At 38.4% G+C, this 24914-nt stretch overlaps 1 protein-coding gene across 1 annotated transcript in view; it reads left to right on the top strand.

Moving 5' to 3' along the window:
* Window positions 1-617: 617 nt before the first annotated feature.
* The window catches only part of hcrtr2 (hypocretin (orexin) receptor 2), a 54607-nt gene continuing 30310 nt past the window's right edge, over window positions 618-24914 (top strand). The window contains exon 1 of the mRNA XM_015374497.1: window positions 618-853. Within this exon, the coding sequence (XP_015229983.1) occupies window positions 637-853 (217 nt within the window). The 5' untranslated portion in view covers window positions 618-636. The remainder of the gene's footprint in view (window positions 854-24914) is intronic.

The raw sequence follows: 24914 nt of genomic DNA, 5'->3' as shown, positions 1-24914 counted from the left end.
TATATATATATATATATTTAGCTGCAGGATTCTTCCTGCAGAAAGGAGTTTTTTCTTTCCGCTGTCGCTGCATGCATTCTTTGTGTGGGAGATTGCTGTCAAGTCAGTGAGTAGATGCAATCAGTTGGTTTTCACTATAAAATATTTTTTTTATATGATCTGGTTAAATTGTCTTTTTATAGTGCCCTGTGATTACATGTGTTGTGAATTGGCCCTATATAATTCTGATTCTGATAAATGGAACTGAATTAATGTAAACGTTTCTCGCTTTGTACATCGTTCATTTGGTTTTGATATTAACATTGTAATTTTTGACGCTTTTGAAATAAATTGGCCTCATCCTGTTCGGCTTCATTTTGTTATCATATATTAAAAAAAAAATATGTAATTAAACACGCATGTAATGACCTCTTTACATTTTTCCGCTGTTTTCCTATATTATTTAAAGCTTTCCAGATTCTGCTACCTAAATGGTTTGTGTGGATCTGAAATGTATAGAGAATCAGGCGGATTCACCCTCGTCATCCTGACTAGATTGGCTGAGTCGCGTCCTCGTTGCCAGTCAGCACCTTAGACAGCGACCAGTGCAGACGTATGATATTTTCGCCGCATTTTATTGCTTAGATCGTTTCAAGGATGTCCGGAATCACGGAGAACTTGGATTGTGACGAGTGTAACTATCCCAACCACGGGAGTAACGGCACCAGGACGCGCGTGCACTCCACCATGGATGAGGACGAGGAACTTCTGAGATACATCTGGACAGAATATTTACACCCTAAGGAGTACGAGTGGGTTCTAATAGTGGCTTACATAGTTGTTTTCTTTGTCTCACTGATCGGAAACTCGCTTGGTAAGTGAAAATACCTGCTTGATCCCGCACTCCATTCATGCGTAAGTCATGTTAGGACGCGCAAAGGCACACTTTAAACACTTCAGTTATAAAATTAAAAGTATAACCAAAAGGCGAGTAAACTTTCTACACATACTGATGAATTCTTAAAGAGTGTCAGTTTCTTTGATCAGTCTCAGCTGCGCGTCTGGTGATGCAGAGTATAGGAGGCACAGAGCGCAGAGCAGCAGCTTAAAATTACATGAATTTGCGTCCTTATAGAGCAAGGGTTTCTAATAACATCACTCATATCCGTCTCTTAAGATGTAACACGGCTTTCGTTCTAGTTTGAACATCAATTTATTTCAATTTGACACAATTACAACATAATTTTACCCTCTAGCGCTTTGCCCTTATCTTCTCTCGGCTTTTCACCAGATTCTGAGAAAAGTTCAGCATCACACGTAATTACTGTGTGAAATGAAAATAAGCAATTTAAGATTGGAGTTGTATGTTCAATGCATCATTTTGTGGCATTTGCAAATGCATTTATTGATGTGCACCTATGAGTCTTAACATTATGGTTATTTTATTTACACCTACATTAATTTCAGCTGCTATGCACCCCCTTTTTGCAAAAAAAAGGGCAAGGTATGAGAGTCAGTGTTTTTTTTTCTTTCTGTTACATGTGAATTTTTTTTCTGTTATATATGAATCATGTATCTTTGGTGTGTGTTAGAAATATAATTTTGCTCAATTTCTTCTCCTCTACTCTACATGCATAGAAGATTAATTGGTGGCTTTGCTTGGACTTAATTTTAACCTTATTTATTTTGTAAAGGGATCATTCAAACATGTTTACATATATGAAAAGGTGTCACTAGGTTTTATGACAATGGCAATTCTTTTTCAAACAGCTAACAAAAATGGTGACGTTTCTTTTCCAGAACAGATTTAACAGAAATGATTTACTGTGTAAATGTTTTAAGCAACAATAAGACCAGGGCCGGCTCTAGGTTCTTTGGTGCCCAAGGCGAGAGGGTCCAGTGCTAAGCTTGCATTCTTCCTGAAAAGCAACTCCACAGTGATTCCATAATTACTCAATTTTATGGATCACGCAAACACTTTTTAAAGCCAATAACCTAAAGAGTAAATCTAAGTTTAAGGGAAATTGTTTGCAAATGTGATGGATGCAAAATCTAAAACAAAAAATTGTATAATTAAACTCAAATATAAACAGCCAAAAAGGATATGTGTTATTTTGAAAGATGAGCAACCTGAGAATATTGTTATAACTAACAACTCAAAATGTCCTATCATGGTTAAGAAAACTTTGAAAGTCAACACTCTAAAGGGTAAAAATTAAACTTCAGATATAAGTTTCTTGAGAATACTACAATAACCAAATTTTTTTCACATGTAATGCAGATGAAGTACGAATTTAAAACCAGCATAAAGCTGAGCACTCAAAAGGAAAACTTAAAATGATCAAAGTGTTATTGTAAAGAAATTTCTACCTTCCATTTCAGTCAACATTGTTATAAATAACACTTAAAAACAAAAACAAGTAATCTTAAACAATTGAGGAGCACACAGATCTCACCTCAAGGAAAAAAGAACACCCAACTGTCCCTAAAACTAAATTTAATTAATCTTTTTCAGTCATGTCATTTGCTTTTTTTAACATTGTTTCATGAAACGCTTCACATTGTATGTTGTTTACATGAGTGAAAAAGAAGCACAAAGAAGACAAAGATTTTAATATGTGGCCCTTTCTCCAAACACAAAACAAAATATAAAATATGATCTAAAATATAAAAGATACGCAATTTACAATATAACTTCAAGCCACACAGGCAGGTCATGTTTTGACAATCAAACCAAACAAAAAAAAAATAATAATCTAAGTTAAATGTATTTCTTATGTTACATATTTTTTAGAAGATTTAAGTGTTATCGATTTAAATATAAATTGATAGAAGAGGAGTTCACACTTCCAACACTTAGCTCATCTGGACCTCCTAGCAGCAAAGGGAATCTATGGTTTTATAATACATATACCTATGCATACGTTACTTTTTTTTTGCATTCTGCTATTCTGCACCCTGTCCAGCAGATGGCGCCCCAGGTAGTTGCAGGCCCTCCATAAGCTTATCAGTAGAGCAAACCAACAAACACAAAGTATTCATGTTGATCTGTTTGATCATCAGCATCTCTTTTGGCCAGTCCCTTCACAATATTTTGAAACTCTATAAATTAGATTACTAACTAATTAACATAAAGGATAATGACATGACTTCCACCAACACCATACTAATTATTTTCTTCAAAATATTTTTAAGTTACACGGATTACATTTGGGAACCAAGTGGTATCATTAAGCCCTGAAAGGTGCTATTAAGTAACTTGAATTAGAACAATAATTAGCCACTTTAAGAATATTTGATTTCGGTTAATTTGGCTTATACATAAAATGGTTTGAAATAAACTGAAATAACAGTTTAAAATGGGTTGAGATAAACCAAGTTTATTTTCTCCCTTAACAAAAACACAATAATTGAAAAACAAAGTTTTATGTTTACTGCTGTTGTCTTTGACTAATGTTTTATTTAGTTTGGTGTTTTGAAACATTTAGCACTGACGAAAATGGAAAAAAACAGAAAATCAAGAAAAGGCCAAACATATTTTGACATTTTATCTCTTGGTTATCTCCATTTTTTTTTCCCTAAAGAGAAGCTCATGGTTTATAAATATAATATGGTGCCCTTTGACAACATGCTTAATATTTCATATTCATATGAAGTTTCATAAAATTCCAAGACTATCTTTATCACAAATTCCTCTGTACTGTGAACTCTGGACCAGGGGTCTTTAAGCTCTATTACCTTGTGCGCTGCATAAGGCAGAGGCACAGAGTGACACAAAGGGCTACTTGAGGTAAATTTATTGTTTTCTTTATGAATTACTTTATTATTCTTTGTTAATAACTGCGACGTTTGGCTTTAAGCAACGTTAATATATCCAGATTATTTGTAAATTATCATTACTACTGTCATTATCATCCATTTAAAAATACTCTGATGTGAATGATCTCCTGTTTTCATGGTCCATCCAACCATCCAAAATGAGAAATAACTGATACTTCAGAAGAAAGTCCACCCAAAGACAGTAAAAACACTACACACTCTAGCTCTTTAAAAAACTGAGACAACCTTCATAATGATTTAAGAAAAAACAGTATCTAAGTTCTATAGAGCTGGAACACAACTCTCTCATAGTAGTGTATGCCCATGTCTTCTTCGTTAAACATTGACAACATGGGTTATTTATTACAAGACTTAAAGCTTTACTGAATGCAGGTAACTAATTTTGACTATCAGCACTGATAATTAATACTTGCCATCTTAAAAACATTTATATATCCTCATTGTCTCTTATCAAGTCCTTCTCTTTGAATATTCTTGCCGCTGCAGTCGACTGGGTTGTGAGCTGGACTGCAAGCAAGGTGGCAGGAAAACGTAGAGGGGATTTTAAATGAAGAGGGCCAACTCTATATGAATAAGTGAAATGAACTAACTGATGGGGCTCTCTTCCTCACATTAGGAAGTAAGGGAAAACTGAGATATATGATCATAGTTGGGTTAATAATAACAGGACATATGATTATTTATTTGATTAAAAAACACCAAACTAATCAGGGGGACTTGAGAACATTTAGGGGAGGCTTCACCCCCTCTAAAATAGACATAGTGACACCACTGTCAACCAACATAGAGCTTTAGGAGTATATGATCTCTTTGTACTGCAGTTCGGTAAGTTTAAAAAAAAAACAAAAAGCTTGGCTGTTACTATATCATCAGCCAGTAAACAATAGTGAGATGGAAGAGAAGACAAATATCATTCAACAAAGCGTATTTGAATCTTTATTAAATCATCTCACCAGCAACAGAAGACTGCATAAGATCAGTTTTTGCAGCACACTTGGCTCCTTCTACAGATGTATGTCCAATAGAGCTAGAATATAATAGTTATATAATATATGGTATGGTGTGTGGATAGTTTGATAAAGCACTTTTGAATGACCAGTCACAATGGTCAACGTCCAGTGTTGAAGGTTCATATGTGTATGAAGTGTCATTTCACATTTCTACAACCCCTGGTATGCACATTAGCTTCCCCATCTAACATTTTAGCATGTGAAGATTTTAATAGAATCTGGGTCTCAGGTAGGGTGTAGGAGGGCATTGTACGGCACTGGTGGCATGTCCGTTTTGTGGAGGTGTGCGGTAGGTTTGACACAACACTCTGCTCCTACCTTATTCAGAAAATCATTCTACACATGACACATTTCATTGAAAGACATGTTTTTCCCCATTCTGTAAATACATCTACATGACAAAGCTTCAGTTGTTGTCTGTATGAACAACTCATTAGTTGAAAGGCTGTAATCAGTGTTACTGCACTGCATTGCAGTGCCCTAGTGGTCTGTAAGTCCTTCAAAACTCAGCAACAGGCACATGAATGAGAACACTCGAAAAGCACCTCCAGAAAACATATTTTAAGAATGGCTGAGACTTAAATGTTTATATGGACACGTAGCAAGGTTCAAAAGTTGCTTCTAGTGACTTTGAATTTTAAAACTACCTCTGTGCTTTTTAAAATGGTCAGTATCTCTTAATCTGTGCATGAGCACATTCATTCTGCTAAGTGAATATTGTGTTAAAGAGTTCAGTTTTTCCTGTCTATGAAACAAAAGAGACCAGGATGTATTTTTAACCCTTCAACCATGTAAAACATTTTTTTAAATGTTTGTTTTGCTAAAGAAAATAAGTGTTGTGTCCTGAACAGGAGCAGTTGCAAAATTATTGCATGCAGAAGACCAAAGTTACATACTCATCCCACCAAAAATGCAAATGTTCCATTCCAATAATTTATTATGCTGAAAACACAAGTGAATTGAGTTAAATGCCTTACTGTAATTATCATTGCACCATTCAGTGCAGCAAAATAAGAACACCAAATGTAATGTAAACAAAAAAGAAATATGACTTAAAAATAGGCATCAGAGACAATTTAACCAAAAACCTTAAGCCGGCAGTTGTAGCATAATAGCTAATAGAAATCAACTGGTCATTGTAGAGCAAGCACAAGTGCCATCTGCATAAGGAGCTGACACTATAATGCATCATCTCCAACACTAGTCTGGTTTTAGCCATAAGGATTTCACTAGGCACCAGGAATGGAAAATCAGTGATCACCAATTCACCAAATGCAGCACCTCAATCAGGCCTCTTTGACTTTAAAATTGAAATGACCTAGGCTCTGAGCTGTAGTTAAGTAGTTATCACTGAGGGATATTCTTCTATCCAGCTAAAGTTTAGCTGATTGCTGGTTGCTGTTAGGCTGAGGGGAATCTAGGAGTAAACCTGGTAGCAAGTTCAATTCAACCAGTATGGATGATTTTTACTGCCAAAACTCAAGAGAACAAAATTTCAATTTGAGAAAGAATTTATTTGAGAGAAAGCATTTTTTTTTTGAGTTTGAGCATTACACGTTTTCAGCGCAAAAAGATTAAATTCTTTTCTCAAATTGAAATTTTGTGCTCTTGGGTTTTGGCAGTAAAAATCCTCCATAAACGTGTACCATTTAGCATATCAAAAATAACAGCCATATTAGATTTATAGGGGAGTAAAACTTTGCCTATTGATGCACATGGGTTATAATATAATTTTGTAAAAGTCCCTTTGAAACTAATAAATATCCCCTTTAGTTGTTTGGCATGATTATCAATTTACTGATTTTGTCTTCAGAGCTATCTGATGTGCAAAGAAAGGCTGATCTTCATCCTCTGGTGCAACTAATAACAAAATCGTTTTGTTTTTTGCATAACACAGAAACTGATGGTGGAGTTGCAGAAACCTTTCCAACATGCACATATTAAGGGTGCCCAGATACAACCTTTCCATTCCCAATATGATGCTGATATTGCAGTTTTTGAAAAATGGCTGATGCAGATATTGACCTGACTTCATATTAGCATGATGCATATCAGCTTTTATTACTTATTTCCTGCTGTAGTATGTAAGAAAAAGCCAGAGGTGTCAAGTAACAAGTACAAATACTTTGTTACTGTACTTAAGAACACGTTTTAGGTATCTATACTTTACTCCATTACTTATTTTTCTTCCTACTTCTGACTTCTTATCATTACATTTTCACACAAGTATCTGTACTTTCTATTCCTTCCATTTTAAAACAAACGTTTTTTACGTTACTCTTGGCTTCGGTTTAATACAGAGGTCGCGGATTAGCGATCCCCTGTCCAGATCCGGACCCCCCTGCTGGCTAATCCGGACCCAACCTGATTTTAAAAATGTATAAATTACAGTACCACATGTTGTCTGACACAGTGTCTAAACGTCACTTCCGCCGCTTCTTCTGTTACCCCGAAGTCCCACATCCTCCGTCTGCGCTCCGCAGCGCTGCATGCCTCCAGCGCAAAGCAAAGCCTACAGCCCCCGCTGTTTCTCCTGTATTGCTGCGCTCTGACTCAGACCTCGGAGCTCGAGGAGAGCATGCGCGATATTATCATTATATTCGTAGGAGCAAAACATGCAGAAATTAACACTTAATTTAATATGACATATCAAAAAATTCCCCATCACCATCCAGCATATGTGAGGTTTTTGATGGAGATGAGAAAACTGCTTCCTAGTCTGTTGAACTACCAATAATTTGCATCCAATCTTTTAAATAAATGGTGTTAGTTTTTTTAAATATATAAAAATTATGCTCTCATTTGTAGTTACCGATCTGTTGTTACTATAGTTTAATTTGACAAACCCGATCTTCTCGCCATTCTTTTTCCTGTTTGGAGCGATTGCAATAGCGGATCTTGACCTGGCCGGACCAGAGCGGAGCCTGAACATTTAGAATATTAGCAGGATTCTCCACAATGAACAGAATAAAAAATAAATATGGATCCAGGCTCAAAATGAGCACTTTGATATGTGCTTGAGAATGGCTTTGTCTCCATTCAAATCCAGGTTTGAAGCGTTGCAGGGCAGCCTAAAGACTACTGCTCTCATTAGGCCAGAAAAAAGAAAGAAAAAAAAAAACAAATAAACAAAACAAAGCGGTCAGTTCAGGTGTTTTATAAAATATGTGAATCAGGAAATTGTCTGTATACCAAACTGAAAGATTGTTGTTCTCGTCTTCAAAAAACACTTTAGATTTTAAAATGGAAAAATGTTTTTTTTCTATATTTTTTTATTTAGAAATTCAATGTATAACATGAATGCATAAACAACTCATTTTATTTCAGTGATAAATTATGTTTAAAGTAACAGATAATTTCTCTGGACCTTTACTGGTTGATCATTTTCTTTATTCTAAACCTGCTGATTTTTAATTGGTTACCCTTGGTTTAATGTTTATAAATATATATTTCACATCATGTGTTCCATCCAATGCAGATCATTGGCACCATCCACATCTAGTGAAAACTAGTGTAAGTGGATGAGTCGTATAACGCAAACAGTCATTGGTTGGTTATTTGTTAAATTTGTGCTGACGCCAAAGGAAATCATCAGAAGCAAGCAGGTGTTCTTCAAACTACAAACGCGTATTGTCTATGCCATGCTACAATGTGGGATTCAGAAAAAGGTGTTGAAATGTCTGAAAGGTCGGACACAGGCGAGAGCATATCGGGAGATGGAGACCAAAAAGACCTCCCTCATCCTTGGCCCTATTTCAAAGAATTTTTCGAAATAGTCAGAAAAATTGAGCTTTCAATTCATATAGTGGCATCTGGCTGCTTTTTTTAAGGTTACTTTATACTTTTATACTTTAAGTCATTTTTAAAGCACATACTTTTTCACTTTTACTAGAGTAAAGAGGTAAAGTTGGTACTTGAGTGTTTTAAACTGCAGTATCTATACTTCTACTCAAGTAACAAATGTGTGTACTTTTGACACCACTGGAAAAAGCTTGATCAAGTAATATTACTTAAACAGGAAACAGAAGTCAACAACAAAAAAGTTTGAAAACGATTGACCAATGTTAAATTAACTGAGACTTTTAACAGAAGCGGAGTGTTTCTATCATCATGAAAATATTGGACATTATAGATTACAGGTTATAAAATCTGATACTAGTTTTTTGGCTAATACTGTACAAATATATGTGAATCTAGCACTTTGTTATGAGGCAGAGAGAATCATAATAGTGCAAAAACAATGCACAACGATTCTAAGTTTAAACAGGATGGTGGAAAACAGTTTTATCATTAATTCCATTAAAATGATTTGAGATATTCCAAATCTGCTTTTGGATGGCAGGTGAGATGTATTGAATATGTCACCATACTACCATAAAAAGAAATGGCTGGCCCTTACTAGCTGTTTTTTCATTAACATGCTTGTCTTCCTTTTCTCTTACTGCCTATCTTAGTGCTTCTTAAGGTGTATCTGCGTAAGTTCAAGTGGTGTGCTCTGATCCTTGGGGGGTTTTGAAAAATAAAATAACTCAATCTGCTTTTCAATACTTTGGAAATTAATATATGCATATTAATTTATTTCTTTATGTCCTGGGCAACTGGCATTGCTCATCTTTGTTTTGGACCCTTTGTAAGGACTAAGTCTTTAAGGTTATGAAATAAGTGGCATAATATTGTAAATAAGAAGACAGGAGCACTAACTAAAGATTGGAGAGGTTTTAATGTTTACACTCCAAAAATACTGGGATGTACTCTGCCTTGCAGTATTTTATACTTTTTTGAGCTTTCTTCTTTTTTGAGTGCTAAAACTGGAAGTGGGAATCCAGGTTTGTGATGTATCTTTAAGTAAAAATAAAAAACAAAAAAACAAAACACATCAACATAGGTTCCTGTTCTTGTTTGATCAAAGTGCTATCTGTGTTTGTTTTTTTGTGAGCTGGAAGAAAATGTAATTATTCATAATTAATGGGTGCATTTAATAAGCAGGATATAAACCTGAATTGCTCAAATGTTCTTGTCTAATTTAACAGCAGGAAACATATGCCTTTTTGGACTAAACGAGCCACTGTAGCAGGGCTTGTAGCAATAGTGAATATTGTACCAAAGTATCACCCTATTGCTGTCTGTTGCTTGGCAACACAGCTTACAGCATGATGTGTGTCAGGGCACATAAAGCACATTGTTTCTTTCAACATGCATTTTCTGACGCTGTTACAAAATTAGAAGTTTAATGTTGTGAAAAATTATTTTGCACCTGTAATGAAAGCACAAATATGCAGAACAGAAATGCAGTGTATAGGGCTTAGCTAGTTTTAGTCCTTTCCTTGGTTCTGGGCAGCCACAGTTATTTTCACACACCTTAAATTTATTTTTAAAATGTAAAAGTAAGCTGCACAAAAATGAATTTCAATTCTCCTTGTCATCTCAGATGGACCTCTGATGGATTTTTGAATTGTCTAAAAGTTGGATGAATCTTGCCATCAAAGAAGCTGGTATTTTGAGTTGGATCTTCCCAATGGCTAAAACTCTCTTTGTGGGTCAAAAACCAAATAATGTTTTTGCAAACACGAGTCACGAAAAAAATCATATTTTGGTTAAGGTAGTCATATCTTATCTAAATGTAGTGGTATGGCGTTTTTGGTGTTCTCGTCAGTTGAGACGGGCTCACTGGATTGTCTGCAGGAATAGAGACTCAGATCAGTCATTTCAAAACTCAAACAGAGAACGACAATGGACATGAAAGCCATCAACCTGGCAAAGTTTAGTCTGAGCCTAGAAGAAGGAGGGAAGTCTAGAGGAGCGGAACTCCATAACTTGTTACTGAGCCAGTACCAGAGATCCATGAGAGAAGAGGAGCAGCGTCTTGCAGCAGCCAGAGCATGCAGAGGAACCGCCAGATCCAGTCGGGTAAATCCAATCCCTGGTCAGAAAAAGGTCCAAGGTTCGACAACAGAAAGAATCCAGGTAACAGATCGGAAACACAGGAAAGGCAAAACAGAGCAGAACAGGGGTGGCCAAAACTCAGAGGTCCGTAGGCAGAAACAGGTCAGGAACAGGCATAACTAAACACAAGGAATGCTAGAGTTAGTCTCGCTTGAAGCTCAAATAATCTGGCACCAATGGCTGGGATCTGGGGGCTTAAATAGCAGCAGGAACAGGTGGATCTGATGACAGATAATGAGCACAGTTGGAGCGAAGCAGATGAGAGCAAAAAGGTGTAAAACACAGCCTAGAGGAGCCAAATTCATGACACCTGTAGCTGAGAGAAGTAATTATGCCAAGATTGCAAAAAATATATAAACATTTTGTATTTAAGATAAAGAAAAACTTCTCTGTCATTACCTGCTATCCAGAAGTTTTTGTTTCACCTGTTTTCATTTCTTAAACCTCTTCTTCACAGAATCTTTGGCTACCTGATTATTAATTGATTAATCAGGAAGATAATTGACAGACTTTTGAGAAATAATCGATTTGCAAAATAGTCGTTAGTTGCAGCCCTAATTGACTTCAAGGGTGTACTGAATTGTGGGGCCAGGATGGATCAGAACAAATGCTTGGACATACCTCTCTATCAGAAGTCTGAAGTTTTGGTTGAGGTAAGAGAATTGAGAGGAGCGGCAATGAGACAGTAGACTTTAATGAAGTGATGGTAAAAATTTGCAAAGCCCAGGAAGCATTACAGTCATTGTCTTTTCTGAGGGGTGGGCCAATCCTTCACCACAAGTCTTCTCTGGGTCTGTTCTCACCTGTCCACCCTCAAAGACATAACCAAGGAAAATGATAGAAGAGACATGCAATTTACACGTTCCAGGATAAGGATTGGCAAGATCTTTACTGAAAAGTTGTTGTAGGTCATGATATATTTCAGGGACATTAGAGGGTTCAGGAGGTTCAGGAGGCTGGGGCATTTGAAAGGATTTGGCCGCATGCAAAAAGTTGCTATTGTAGAATAAGTTTTAGGGGTTTCCAGGGAAAACCAAGAACTATTTTAGTGTTTGTAGTATGGAAAAATAGAAAGGAGATCAGCTCCTGATGAGTTCCATAGACGGTGAAATGGAGGGGAGCAGTCTGACAACTAGAATTTCCTGCTAAGGCGTAACTTGAATGACAGAAAGTTGAGAAGTGGGGATATTTAACTGTTTAACAAGTTTTGGGTGGTTAAGACTTAGTTCTGAACCACTGTCGACAAATGATAGCAAGGGAAGAGACGGACTGTCAGCAGTTAGAACGGAAGGATAGTTAATCTTGGGTCTTTACATATTGTAGTAGAATCCGTCAGGATCGCGAACTTCACTGGCAGGGCATGGCTTTTCAGTGAATCGGGAAAACTGAGAGGAAGTGATTAGGTGAAGCACAATAAAGACAAGAACCAAAGGTTAAGCCAATAGTTTCTTTCCTCTAGAATTAAACCATCCAGCAAAGTAGGCAACCTGTGGATGCCATTTCATCTTCAAGAGACTAAGTTAATGAATTTGTGAACGCTCATTTTAAGGCAGGTTCATTCCATCCTGATTCCACAGCAAGGGTTCTGAAAGTGATGGCCACCTCTGCCACAGACTTATTAACTTGTTTTGAGGACAAAAGTTTTCTAGAAATTTTCTAGAGATAAATGTTTGCAAAAACAGATTAATAATTAGCTGGAAAGATTGACAGGGTTTCTCAGAGCATGGTAGCTCTGAGTTATCTTGACGGCTTGAGAGCAGAACAGTGAGGAGGCTTGGATGAAAGGAAAACCATCCAACCATCCATCCATCAACGTCTCAGGCGGGTGAGGGGGGCTCAGAAGGGGGGCATAATGAGAGAATAATAAAGACAAAGCCATATGCACATGGAACACTGCACAAAAACATTGAGCTTTGCAATGGTATTTATTACATTTTGTCATACAACAATAAACTTTAATATATTTGTGGATTTTATGTTAAATGATGCTATATATTTATGCACAATTGTAGAGTGACGGAAAATTACTATTGGTTTTAGATTGTCTTATAAGTACAAGAAAAATAAATCTGGTAAAATTTCCATGCATTTCTTTTTTAGCCCCTGGGGGTCAATAACCTAAAGGAACAAAATTTTATTGGACAAAACAGCAGAAGTCACCTAAGCGACCAAAGACATGGTCGCTTAGGTGCATAAGGTTTCAGGTTTTCACATTCAGCTCCTGTCAAGTGCCCTTATAAAGATTAATTCTTAATGCTATGATGGAAAAGGCCAGTGCCTTGTCTCAAAATGGTCTTATAATAAAGATATATATGCCTTGAATTCTATAATCCCCATCCCACACCTCCGATGCCTGAAGTACATACTAATCAAATTTCAAACATATTCCCGTAATTAACATTTATTTGGATGTTTGACATGATATGAATTAATAACAAAAAGTGTGAGTATTTTCTCAGTTAAGAGAAATTTAGATTTTTATCACTGTAATCAATTCAATTAGTCATTTAAACAACTAAATGTTAAATCACTCTTTTTTTTTAAATAAAAAGTACTTTCACTAGAGATGCATCACACGATGCATGGATCAGATATCGGCTCCGATATTGACTAATTAGCTGGATATCGAATATCTGCAATTTGATATCAGATATTGGAGTTCCAATCCAGTGCACTTTCTATGAAACTGCTATCTATATTTTCTTCTGCTACTTATTTGCTAACACATACTGTAAGGTATATTTGTATCTGTGTTAACTTGTTACCTTTTCTTAACAATGTTTATATCAAGGCCAAAGCCATCACTCGAATGGCAAAACATATGGTTCATTTACTTAACAGATGAATCGGATCAGTATCGGATTTTGGCCAATTCGCTCAGCCCAGGTATCTGTATCAGATTGAATTTGAAGAAAACTGGACTGGTGCATCTCTTATTTTCAGAGGCGTACAACTAAAAATCTAGTGTTTAATATAAACATATAATATAAACAACAAAAATCTAAGTCACTTCAGAAAACCAAAGTAGTTGTAATCTTGAACTTTATAGAGTAAGTTACAAATACTTTCTCTTGTTTCTGGTCATTTTAATAGGTGAAAATTCAACTAGCTTTAGTGTTTTTTTTTCCTGAAATGTCAGAAAATCATACAAATTGCTGCTAAAGAGATGCTGCCAATCAAAATAACAGTGTATCTTCTTCATAATGAAAAAAAAATGTTTTTTTTATTCTTATTTAAGCTTAAAGTTGACCTTTGGCAAAGTTACCAGTAATTGGACATTGGAACTGCCATACAGTAGAGTGACCCAGAGCATTTGCTTCTTTGAGCAACAGTAAAGGTTAGAGATTAGAAAAAATGTTAAGATTTGATCATTGATTTGGTTTTCTAAGTCACCACTACTTTCACACAATTAAAAAAAAAAAGAAAAAAAAAAAAGAATAAAATCATATTAAAGTTTTGGAAACTTAAGAGAGGAACCTAAATGATTTAGGTAAATTCCAAATAAAAAAAAAATGTTGAAGCTTGTTGCATTAACATTTTAAATGTTGCACATTTATCCTTTTCTACAGTGCAGCTGCTGCCAGTAAGAAGCAATACTGGGATGAGTCCAATACCTACCTTTAACCTTAGTATAATCTCTATGTGTAGTTATTTGTAATGCCTTGAGATGACGTGCTGTGAATTTGGCGCTATAGAAATAAACTGAAAACTGAATTAAAATCTGATTACTTTGCTCTGTGGGGATTTGTTCTTGGTTCGAAATCAAATTGCATTTTAAGAAAAAAAAAAAAAGTAAACAGGAGCAAGATGTTAATTTCTAATCAACACAATGACTCATGTATGGTAATTCACATTTTGCCCTGGACATCAGAGGATTATTCAAAACCGGAATTTGCATCAGCCGATTGTGGTCTGATTACTTTTTAATTTTACTTGCAACTAATATTTTTGCTTTTGTGCTTCTAATACATAACTGTCTTTGAAACCTTTTTTTGTCTGAAAAGCAAATTTGCTTTGATATAAGAAATGTTTCATAAAGATATCGAAAAAAAATATCCCTAGTTAGGGTGGTGATGGGTGAGGTGGTAGATAAAGGTAAGTACTCAAAAAAGGTGGTTGGTTTCCTCCCCTCTTGAAGGTTAGTAATTCAGTTGGATTACGTGCCTTTGAAGGTAACTATAAAACAAGCAGAGCTTCAGTGTCTCTAAAAGCACACAGACTTTTGAACGTTACTTAGGGATTGTTCCTGATCACCAGGTGACACTAATAAGGCATTTGCTATGTCCTATGCAGTTGTGTGGTGGCCCTCATGACACTTTGCTCTTTTCATCCACATCAGACAACTCAAAATGTTAAGATAATAAATCAACAAAAAAAAAAATGGAACCTGATATATTGAGATGAAGGAGGAGTTAAGGTTGTGAAGGAGCCTTGCTTCCACAGAGTTCAACAAATTTCAAATTATGCCTGAGGACAGCCCTTTGTGCCAATGTGGGTCCTACTCTCCACATGTGGTTTCTTAGCACTGTTGAGCCAAGAGCAAAATACAAGGTAATGGATTGCAAACCACAGCTGGTGGGCTGGTGACATTATCTTTGGAAGTCCTTAACAAGAAAAAATAACACAAAGAAAACCAGTCAGCCAGGCTTAAAAAAGTGTAAATAAATTAGAATGTAGAGATTTTCTTAATGTGAAAGATAAAACAGACAAACACATTGCCCAGATTTTAAGATTAAATGTCTCTTAATAAATACCAAAATGTGGGTGAAAAAAAACAAAATCCCCAATCACTACATGGCCTAAAATCATTGTGCCACAACAAAGAGAAAAAATATAATTGACAGTTTTTCTAAGAAAGCTGCGGTAGATGTAAACTGGAGAACTGCAGGGTGTCTTAAGATATTTACAGCATGAGGTAAAGAGAGCATCATTAAGGATTTTTTTTTAGCTTTGACATCTGTTATGTTAACTTTTTTATTTACAGAAACCTTAGAGAATGACAGCAGGTATTTTACTTACAAATGAGAGTGGGGCCACTAATTTGGTTGCATACGAAGAGAACTACGTTTAGGATACATTTGAATACTAGCATCAATTACTCAAGATTTCCACTTCATACACCCCAACATATGCCAAGAAAAAAAAAAAAACACACTCCTCCTAATGCTGAATAAATTCAAGTTTCATGGCAACTATTGTTTTTAGGAGAAAAAAAAATGTTTGATGTGACTACTGACAGACCAGCAAGAAGCTTTACTTAAAGTGAAATCCATACAATAGCCTTTTCTCATTTGGCATCATGCCAAATAACCATTTTCTGAGGCTGATAAAATTGTTGAAGATAATTAGACACCACAGGCAGATAAAAGGCTGTAGAGGTATCTCCTGTGGTGGTTCATTCAATTCACTTTATTTATAGAGCACCAATTCACAACACATGCCATATCAAGGTTTTTTACAGAGACAAATCAATCAGAATATACAGCCAGATTAGATACAAGTTTTTTTATCTAAGGAAACCCTGCTGATGCATCGAGTCATTGACTTTTGAGGATAAGCTCCTTCTGGATAAGCATGCTGGGAGAGTATTTGCTTGCATTGCGTCATTGATTCTACTGCAACCTCTCACACAGAGCGTGTAGGCAGGGAAAGTGGAGAGGAAAAATTCCCTTATAACCTGAAGAAACCTGCACCAGAACCAGGTTCAGTGAGAGTGGCCTTCTGCTGTGGAATACCGGGGGTTCAAGGAGACAGAAACAAACACACAAATGGAACATAGAAGCATTGATCCATACATCCTTCAGAGATAAAGGTTTAGTTCAAAGGTTACTGTTGCTTGTCAACACTCGCTGGGTCCAATTAAAAGAAAAAAAAATAGGTCTAAAAAAATAATAAAATTAAGCTTTATTTAAAAAAACCAAAAACATAAGAAAAACAGACCATAAATCAACAATACACCAAGGGGAACAGGATTATATATGAGATTTAATTTGGACTCTTTAGATTGTAATTTCAGAGCAAGTTATTAGTTGTTGTGATAATTTATTTAATGATTTATGAACATAGCATTTCAGGCTTATGCGTGTTTGTCTTGAACATAGCAAAGTCAATCATACAAAAAATAAAGGAGGCACTGGCAAAGAAATTGAAAGAGGCAACAATTATTAGGGAACAAGAGAATGGTTTAATAGACTGATAGATATTTTTTATTCATCCCAACGGGAAATTAAATTCTTCAGCTGTTCGCTGACATACACACTAGTCACAGCAACGAAAAGTAAGATAATAAAAGATAATAAAGATAAACATATAAAGAATAAACAACACTGCAATATAAAAATCGTCATTAAATAAAAAAAAAAAAAAAACTGCTTTTAACATCCTATAAGTGAAAGACTGCCCTTTGTTCATCTCCCCTTTTCCCCCCTCCCTTGTGATGCATTGTAGAGATTCATAACTCTGGGTACAACGGACCTTTGGAGTTTCTCAGTTGAGCATTTAATATTAATTTAATCTGTTGAGCTTTTATGTTTTTTTTCTCAAACAATAGTTTCTAAAATATTATTTATGAGGAGTTTTATGGACTTGGATTTGCTTGTGGGCATTTGGCAGTTTTCCTGTGGCTTTTTTATGGTTTATATCAATATCAGAATATCATATCGACCAAAATTACGAAATACATAATAAGGTGTTTTGCTCATATCATCAGAATGAAGCAGAAAGTTGAAAAGTGGTCCCTATGCTCTCCAGCAGGTTAAACCTATAGCAACATAACTAAAGATCACTCAAAATAACATGAGCCAGTTTAACAATAAATCTTTTAAGGAAAGCACATTTTTAAGCCTAGTCTTAAATTTTGACAGGGTATTGACCTCGCAATCTTAAACTGGAATATTTTTCCACTTAATAACTAAAAGATCCACTTTCCATTCTAAAGTACTTTTGGAAATTCTAGGAAACACTAGTAAACCATGTTAGGAACAGGAGGAGCAATCATATCTCTGTTATAAGATGTGGAGCTTGGTTATGTATGGGGTAAAAACTTGTGAAGGAGGATTTAAATTCTTTATTGGATTTAATAGGAAGCCAATGAATTGAAGCTAAAATACAAGCTAAAAATGGCTGCAGCATTTTGGATCAGCCAAAGGCTTTGAATTACAGTTTGTGGGCTTCAAGATAGTAACAAAATCCTGTAATCCAGCCTTGAGGTAACAAATTCATGGACTAGTTTCCCATTATTAGAAGTTGTACTTCTTCCAAATTATTCACTTCACTTCACCAGATATGGGGGCCTAAAGTGAACATCTCTAACTTGTGGTTAGAGGTATTTTTTTTCTCTCTCAATTATTCCTTAAAGGCATCCCAGGAAGTACAGTATAGTGATGTTGTATGAAATTATCATGGAGCTACATGGCTTGATTTAGCTGTAAATCTGACTGTGGATCCTTCTCTCTTAGGGGGTCATCAGGGTGAGGAGCAGGCAAAGTCAGCTTTTCCAGGTTTTATGACTAGTTTTTAATCTTTTTAGTTTAACCTTTGTAATTTTCATATTATTATCAGTAGCAGTAAATAAATCAGCTTTTGCCTCAACTATAATGTTGCAAGAATGCACAGGTCTTGCTTTTATATGTTATATAGGTATTTAGAAACAGTGTTTCAGATTTTTTAGTAAATACCCAGACAAATAGCCAGTTTTTTAACATATACAGGGAGTAAAGATGAAAATTAAACAGCTTAATTGCAATACATACATCCTAATTTCCATTTGTATCTACTAGCCTTTTATTTCTTACATTATAAGTTAATTGACAAAGCAATAAATTGGCAAGAATGTCATTTTGTAGCTGGTTTGAAGAACTAATATTTATCAAACTAGACAGAGTGCAAATGATTTTTAAAAAACAAAAGAAACTAAATGGTGCATTAGAACCAGATGGAAGGAAACGTTTTTGTTGAACCTTTAAAAGCTCAACTGGTTTTAAACTAGGTCGTATCTTTAAAAGGAGATTTTCCTAGTAGAAATCATCTATCAACAATTGCTTTGACAAAAGCTTTGACATCACTGGCTGAAATGCATAGACCACACAGAAGTAGTTTAAAGGGGTTCTCTTTAAATGTCATTACCTAGGACCTTAACTAATGTCCCCATCAACCCATGGAGTAGGACTTAAGTTATGATGCAACAATGTAAATGCATGTACCATGGTTTTTTACTGTAGCTAATTTGTTTGATTATCACACCACACCATGCTGTTAGATATGAACAGCTGAAATGATACATTTCTACACACACACACACGCATACACACCCCCCCTACAAATATAAATCCTTTTGACAGACCGCCAACCTGTGTATCCCACTTCTCGCCCATAGACTGCTGGAGATAGGCACTGGCTCCACCATAACCCTGACAGAATAAGCAGGACAATATGAATGGATGGATATATAAACACAGATGAGACATACAATTACAGTTGAATTGGCTTGCCCTGAACCGCCAAGTTTATTGGAAATTAGTCATTTAAATGATAAGGATCTTCCTCCACCAGGCAAACCAAATTCATATCACCGTCTGAAAAACCTGTTGTTGCCAGACTGATAAATCACTGACAACTCAGCTAAGTTATTCATTTCCCTCTCTACGTTTCTTATACTGTTGGCCAGCAATCTGCAATTGGTGCACCTCTTAAAAACAAAAGCAAAAATACTAGAAACCTTCAGCATCCATTAATCTTAACTCTCCCAAAGTCGATTAATTGCAGAGCCTCTGTCTTTGACAATTTTAGTTGCAAGTTGATTTAGATAGGTCTCTAAGAACCTGAAACATCTTGCATCAGGGATTTTTGCCATATACATAAGTGTTAATTTTAATTTTTTTTTTTTTTATGTTGGGGGAATTTTTACCTTTGAATGGTTATCCCCAAATGTAACCACAGATCCTCCATTGGATTAAGATCTAGGCATTTTAATCAGGTCCAGCACCTTTAAGTGTTTCCCCTTAAATCACTTAAGTTTTTTCTTAACAGTATGCTTCAGCTTATTGTCCTGCTTGAGTGTAAACCTCCAATAATCTTAGACCACAGGTAGACTCAGGTTTTTCTTAAGAATGTCCCTGTATTTATCACCAACCTTGGAGTTGGACCACTTCTGTAGTTCCTGCTGCTAATAAAAGATCCCTTTGGGTTTTTTCTGGTCACTCTTCAATAAAGAAGTTTTATGGAGTTTATTGTGGTGTTATGAACAGATACTCCACCCTCTGCTGCTGAACTGCAACTCCTTAACAGTTACTGGTGATTTTGTTTTGCATTTTGGATTAATGCCCTTGTTGTTGGAACCCAACCAGATGGAGGATGAGGACATAACATCAGTAAAGAAAAACAATAAAAAAATATTTATTGTTTTTCTTGTCCATCTCTTTCTCCTTTCTTTTTTAGCATTTTTGCCAACTTAGCTTGTCCTCTGTATTGTCTCTTTTAAATTAATTTGACTATTGGCTGGTTTAAATTAACAGACCAGTCTTTTGAAAATCCTTCTGAACAGTGAGGCTCCTACAGTAGGTTAGTTATAAAGTACCTTTGAAAATGTAAAGCCTTCATCCAGGAATTAAACATACTTTTCATTGATGCCACTTTCCTGTATTAAACTTTTTGTGTTGGTCTTATGTAATATTCTAATCATAAAAAATGTTTTTCTTATGTGCAGGTGATAAACATAATTAAAGTAAGGCTTGAAACATTACTCTGTACATAATAAGTCTGTGGTTTGCTACGTTAATAATGTTATTTAAATGAACTTTTTAATATTGCAATGTATTTATTCTTTATAAAAACCTGCAAACTTTGTTAATAACATGCTTTGGATATATCCCACTTGTTGAAAAGGCTTCTTAAAAATCATTTAATGCACTTACGTTTTACGGTTTTAGTGACATGTTTTAGTGACATGTTTTGTATCCCAGGCTTTTATTTCCTTGCACAAAAAACCTTTTCAGACATAAGTTCTGGAACATTATTGGCTTTAGCTGTCTCTTGGTGTGACAGCATTCAGGCACCCGAAGAAAGGAGCTGCACAGAGTGTGATTTGAGTGTGAAAATTTGTGTTAAAAATTGAAAACTAAATCCCTTACAAGTAATTTTGCAGGCTCTAATGTCTTTTATTCAATTTTTTAAGTGGGCAGACAGGAAATGTCCACACAGAGTGTCTTGATTGGTTTTTAATTCAAACCCACATGCAGAACACAACGGAGGCTGGGTAAAAGTTTAACAGAGTTTATTAATGTTGTTGACACAAAGACATGAACAGGATCAGGAACTGCTCCGGGTTGGGTTCACTGAAGTCTGTAGAGATGGATAGTTTGATTAGCTGGGCAGACAGATGATCAATGAGTCCTTTAAGATTATTCTGAGTCTATCTTGACGGAGTCCAGGCTTCTCTTGTGAGAGAGGGAACCGTTGGGTCCAGAGACTGTTGGTTCAGCAGAGTACACGAGCAGCTGAAGCGTCTAGCTTCTGACTTTGAATGGCAGACCTTGATCAGAGTTTCCAGCTCTTCACAGAGAGCAGCAGGGGATATCCAAATAGAAATCCTCAGGTTTGGCTCACCAGGGATGGAAGGCAGGTTAAGCTCACCCAGAGCTTCAGGCTTGAGACAGGTTTCCTGTGAGCAAAGACAGAGGAGGGTTAGAATCAGTTTTCTCACTTAGAGACAACTTAGATTCTTTCAGGTAACAGAGGCTCAGGTTGCTAACCAAACTAAGGTCAACACTGCGGCGTCGAAGGAAGGTCTGGCAGCTGCTTATAAAGGGAAGGTCTCCTGATGAGTAGATGCGTCTCAGGTGTGCTGGAGGGCTCCAGCCCAGGAGACCCACGGCGCACTCTGCTGGAGGAAGGTGGTACATCCCCAGATCCCAACAGTAACCCAGTCCCTAAAAGAAAACAAAAAGCAGAAGGGGATCCTCGGCGCCCTCTGGTGGGCAATCCTCAGGATCCCAACAGAGCCCACCCCTCAAGGGCGGATTCCAGACGCCCTCAGAACAGTCCATAAAAATAAAAAAAAATTCATACAAAAAACAACCCACCCAGGGCGGGCGGAGGGGGCACAAGGGCAAGGAGGGCCAGAAACAACAAAAATAGAGTCCAAAAAACAACCCACCCAGGGTGGGCGGAGGGGGTAACAGGCCAGGAGGGCAAAAAACAAAAACTGAGTCCAGAACAAAAAACGATCCACTTACGGTGGATGAAAGCAAAAGAAATCCCAGATGATTTCTTAGGCAGAGTCTCAGGTGGCCGGCCGTGGGACCGGCAGCGGGACAGAGTCTCAGGTGGCCGGCCGTGGGACCGGCAGCGGGACAGAGTCTCAGGTGGCCGGCCGTGGGACCGGCAGCGGGACAGAGTCTCAGATGGCCGGCAGTGGAACCGAAGGCATGGCCGACGTTCCGGGGGCCGGCTGTGGGGCCGGAGGCGTGGCAGAAGTTCTGGAGGTCGGCCGTTGGAAAGGAGGCAAGGCCGATTCTCAGGGGGGCCTGCTGTTGGGCCGGAGGCGAGGCAGATGCTCAGGAGGCCTGCCGCGAGGCCGGTGCTCAGGAGGTCGACTGCAGGTTCGAAGACGTGGCAGAAGTTTAGGTGGCCTGCAGTTGGACCGGAGACGAGACGGATGCTCAGGGGGCCGACCGCGGGGCGGAAGGCGAGGCTGACGCTCCGGAGGCCTACCGTGGGGCTGGAGACGAAGCAGTGTCTTAGGGGGACCACCGCCGGGCCGGAGGCATGGCAGAGGTTCTGGAGGCCGGCCGAGGGTCCGGCAACGGAGCAGAGTCTTAGGTAGCCGGCTAGTGGACCGAAGACGTGGCAGAGGTTCTGCTGGACGGCCGAGGGTTCGGCAGCAGAGCAGAGTCTTAGATGGCTGGCTGCGGGGTCAGAGGCGAAGCTGACGCTCTGGGGGCCGGCCGTGGGGCCGGAGGCGAAGCAGCTTCTCAGGAGGATGACGCCCCAATTTCAGTAGGTACCCCCATGGGGTATCCCGTCCCCTCTTCAGCGGCTCTGGAACAGGCTCTGTAGCGACCGCCGACTGCGGCTCTGGAACAGGCTCTGAGGAGACCGCCGACTGCGGCTCCTGGACTGGAACAGGCTCTGAGGAGACCNCTCTGAGGAGACCGCCGACTGCGGCTCCTGGACTGGAACAGGCTCTGAGGAGACCGCCGACTGCGGCTCCTGGACTGGAACAGGCTCATAGGAGACCGCCACCTGCGGCTCCTGGACAGGAACAGAGGAGCCCACCGATTGCGGCTCCACATCTGGAACAGGGGAGACCACCCACTGTGGCTCCACATCTGGAACAGGGGAGACTTCCGACTGTGGCTCCACATCTGGAACAGGGGAGGCCACCGACTGTGGCTCCACCTCAGGAACAGGGGAGACCACCGACTGTGGCTCCACCTCAGGAACAGAGGAGACCGCCGACTGTGGCTCCAAAACCAGCATGTAGGAAACCGCCCATGGAGGCACATGTTCAGTCTCTGAGGTGGCTTGAAGTGCCTGCAGAGGGTTCTTGGCGGTTTGAAGTGCCTGCAGAGAGACCCTAGGAGGCATAAAACCACATACCCCGAATTCTGACACCTCTTTAAAAGTCTGCTCAGGGGTCTCTGGACGGCACAGAGCTGACTCAGGGGTCTCTAGACGGCACAGAGCTGACTCAGGGGTTTCGAAAATGACAGCTCAGAACTGGCTCAGGGGTCTCTAGACGGCACAGAGCTGACTCAGGGGTTTCGAAAATGACAGCTCAGAACTGGCTCAGGGGTCTCTAGACGGCTCAGAGCGGGCTTACGGTGACGCCGTCTCTTACGTCGGGAGGTCATGGGAGCTGGACTAACTGGTTCACAGGCTGATTCTGGCAACAGGCTATCTGGTGTACAAGTGGATTCAGGTTCTAGTCTAGCTGGATCAGAAGTGGGCTCAGACGCTACACTGGTTGGAGAGTGAACTGATTCTGACTCAGGTCTGCTAACGGATTCGGTGGCTAAGCTAACTGATCTTATATGAGGTAGTATGAAAGGGAAGAGATCATCTCTATCCCCGTAATAGAAATTCCAGAGGTCTGACTCATGGGTAATTGGAGCTCTGGCTGCTTGGGTGGAGACTTGTGGGTTAATTTTGAGTTTCTTGATGGATGGAGCAAACTGATGATCACATAAGTGGTGGCTGAAACAGACTGAACTGGACTGAGACGGACTGAACAGAGCTGTACCGGACTGGACTGGGCTGAACTGGGTTCCTAGATCTGGCCTTGGCTCTGGCTCGTAGTCTGTGATCTTGATAAATGGCTATAAAAATTAATTCCTCCAAGGTTGCAGGTTTGTCTATTGTGGTTAGTTTGTCCCTAATTTCTTTATTTATTGAATTGAGGTAGATGTTTTTTAGCATGGCGTCACTCCAACCGGAAGCAGCGGCTCTACCCCGGAAGTCTTCCGAAAACTCTTCTACCGTTCTATTTCCTTGTCTGATATTGGACAGCCCATGAGACTCAGCAGATTTAACGGAAAATGTTGACGTGAATTCATTTAAAAATTGTTCTAAGGTGCCGGTTGCACTGGATTCAGGAGAAAAATTCGTCTTTTTCCACTTGCGGGCTTTACCACATAACCGTGAGAGGATAAATTCAATCTTACTCTTGTCGTCAGGGAAACCGGACGGATTGAGCTGAAAAAACAATTTACACTGCCACAGAAAGCTTCTACATTCACTTGAAACACCAGAAAACCGTGACGGAACAGATTCTGACCTTGGAACTGAAACCGGAAGTGATGGGCGGAATTCCGGAAGTGACGAGACTGGCCCCGGAACCGGAAGTTGAACTGGCGCCATCTTGTGAATTCCCACGAAGCCTGTGGGATCTTGAAACGTGTGTTTTCTTTAATTCAAAACGGGATTTTAAACTCACGGAGGGTTTGTGTCTGTCCTTGGATCAGGTGGCTTGTTCTTAAAGCTTCCTCCGGAGGTGATCTGCTGGGTCTTGTTAATGGCCGCAGTGTTCTGTCATGATTGGTTTTTAATTCAAACCCACATGCAGAACACAACGGAGACTGGGTAAAAGTTTAACAGAGTTTATTAATGTTGTTGACACAAAGACATGAACAGGATCAGGAACTG

This window comes from Cyprinodon variegatus, unplaced genomic scaffold (assembly GCF_000732505.1).
Source record: "Cyprinodon variegatus isolate N-32 unplaced genomic scaffold, C_variegatus-1.0 Scaffold104, whole genome shotgun sequence".
In the NCBI taxonomy this organism is placed as follows: domain Eukaryota; kingdom Metazoa; phylum Chordata; class Actinopteri; order Cyprinodontiformes; family Cyprinodontidae; genus Cyprinodon; species Cyprinodon variegatus.
The sequence above is the reverse complement of the archived record's forward strand: the minus strand, read 5'-3'. Positions and strand labels throughout refer to the sequence as shown.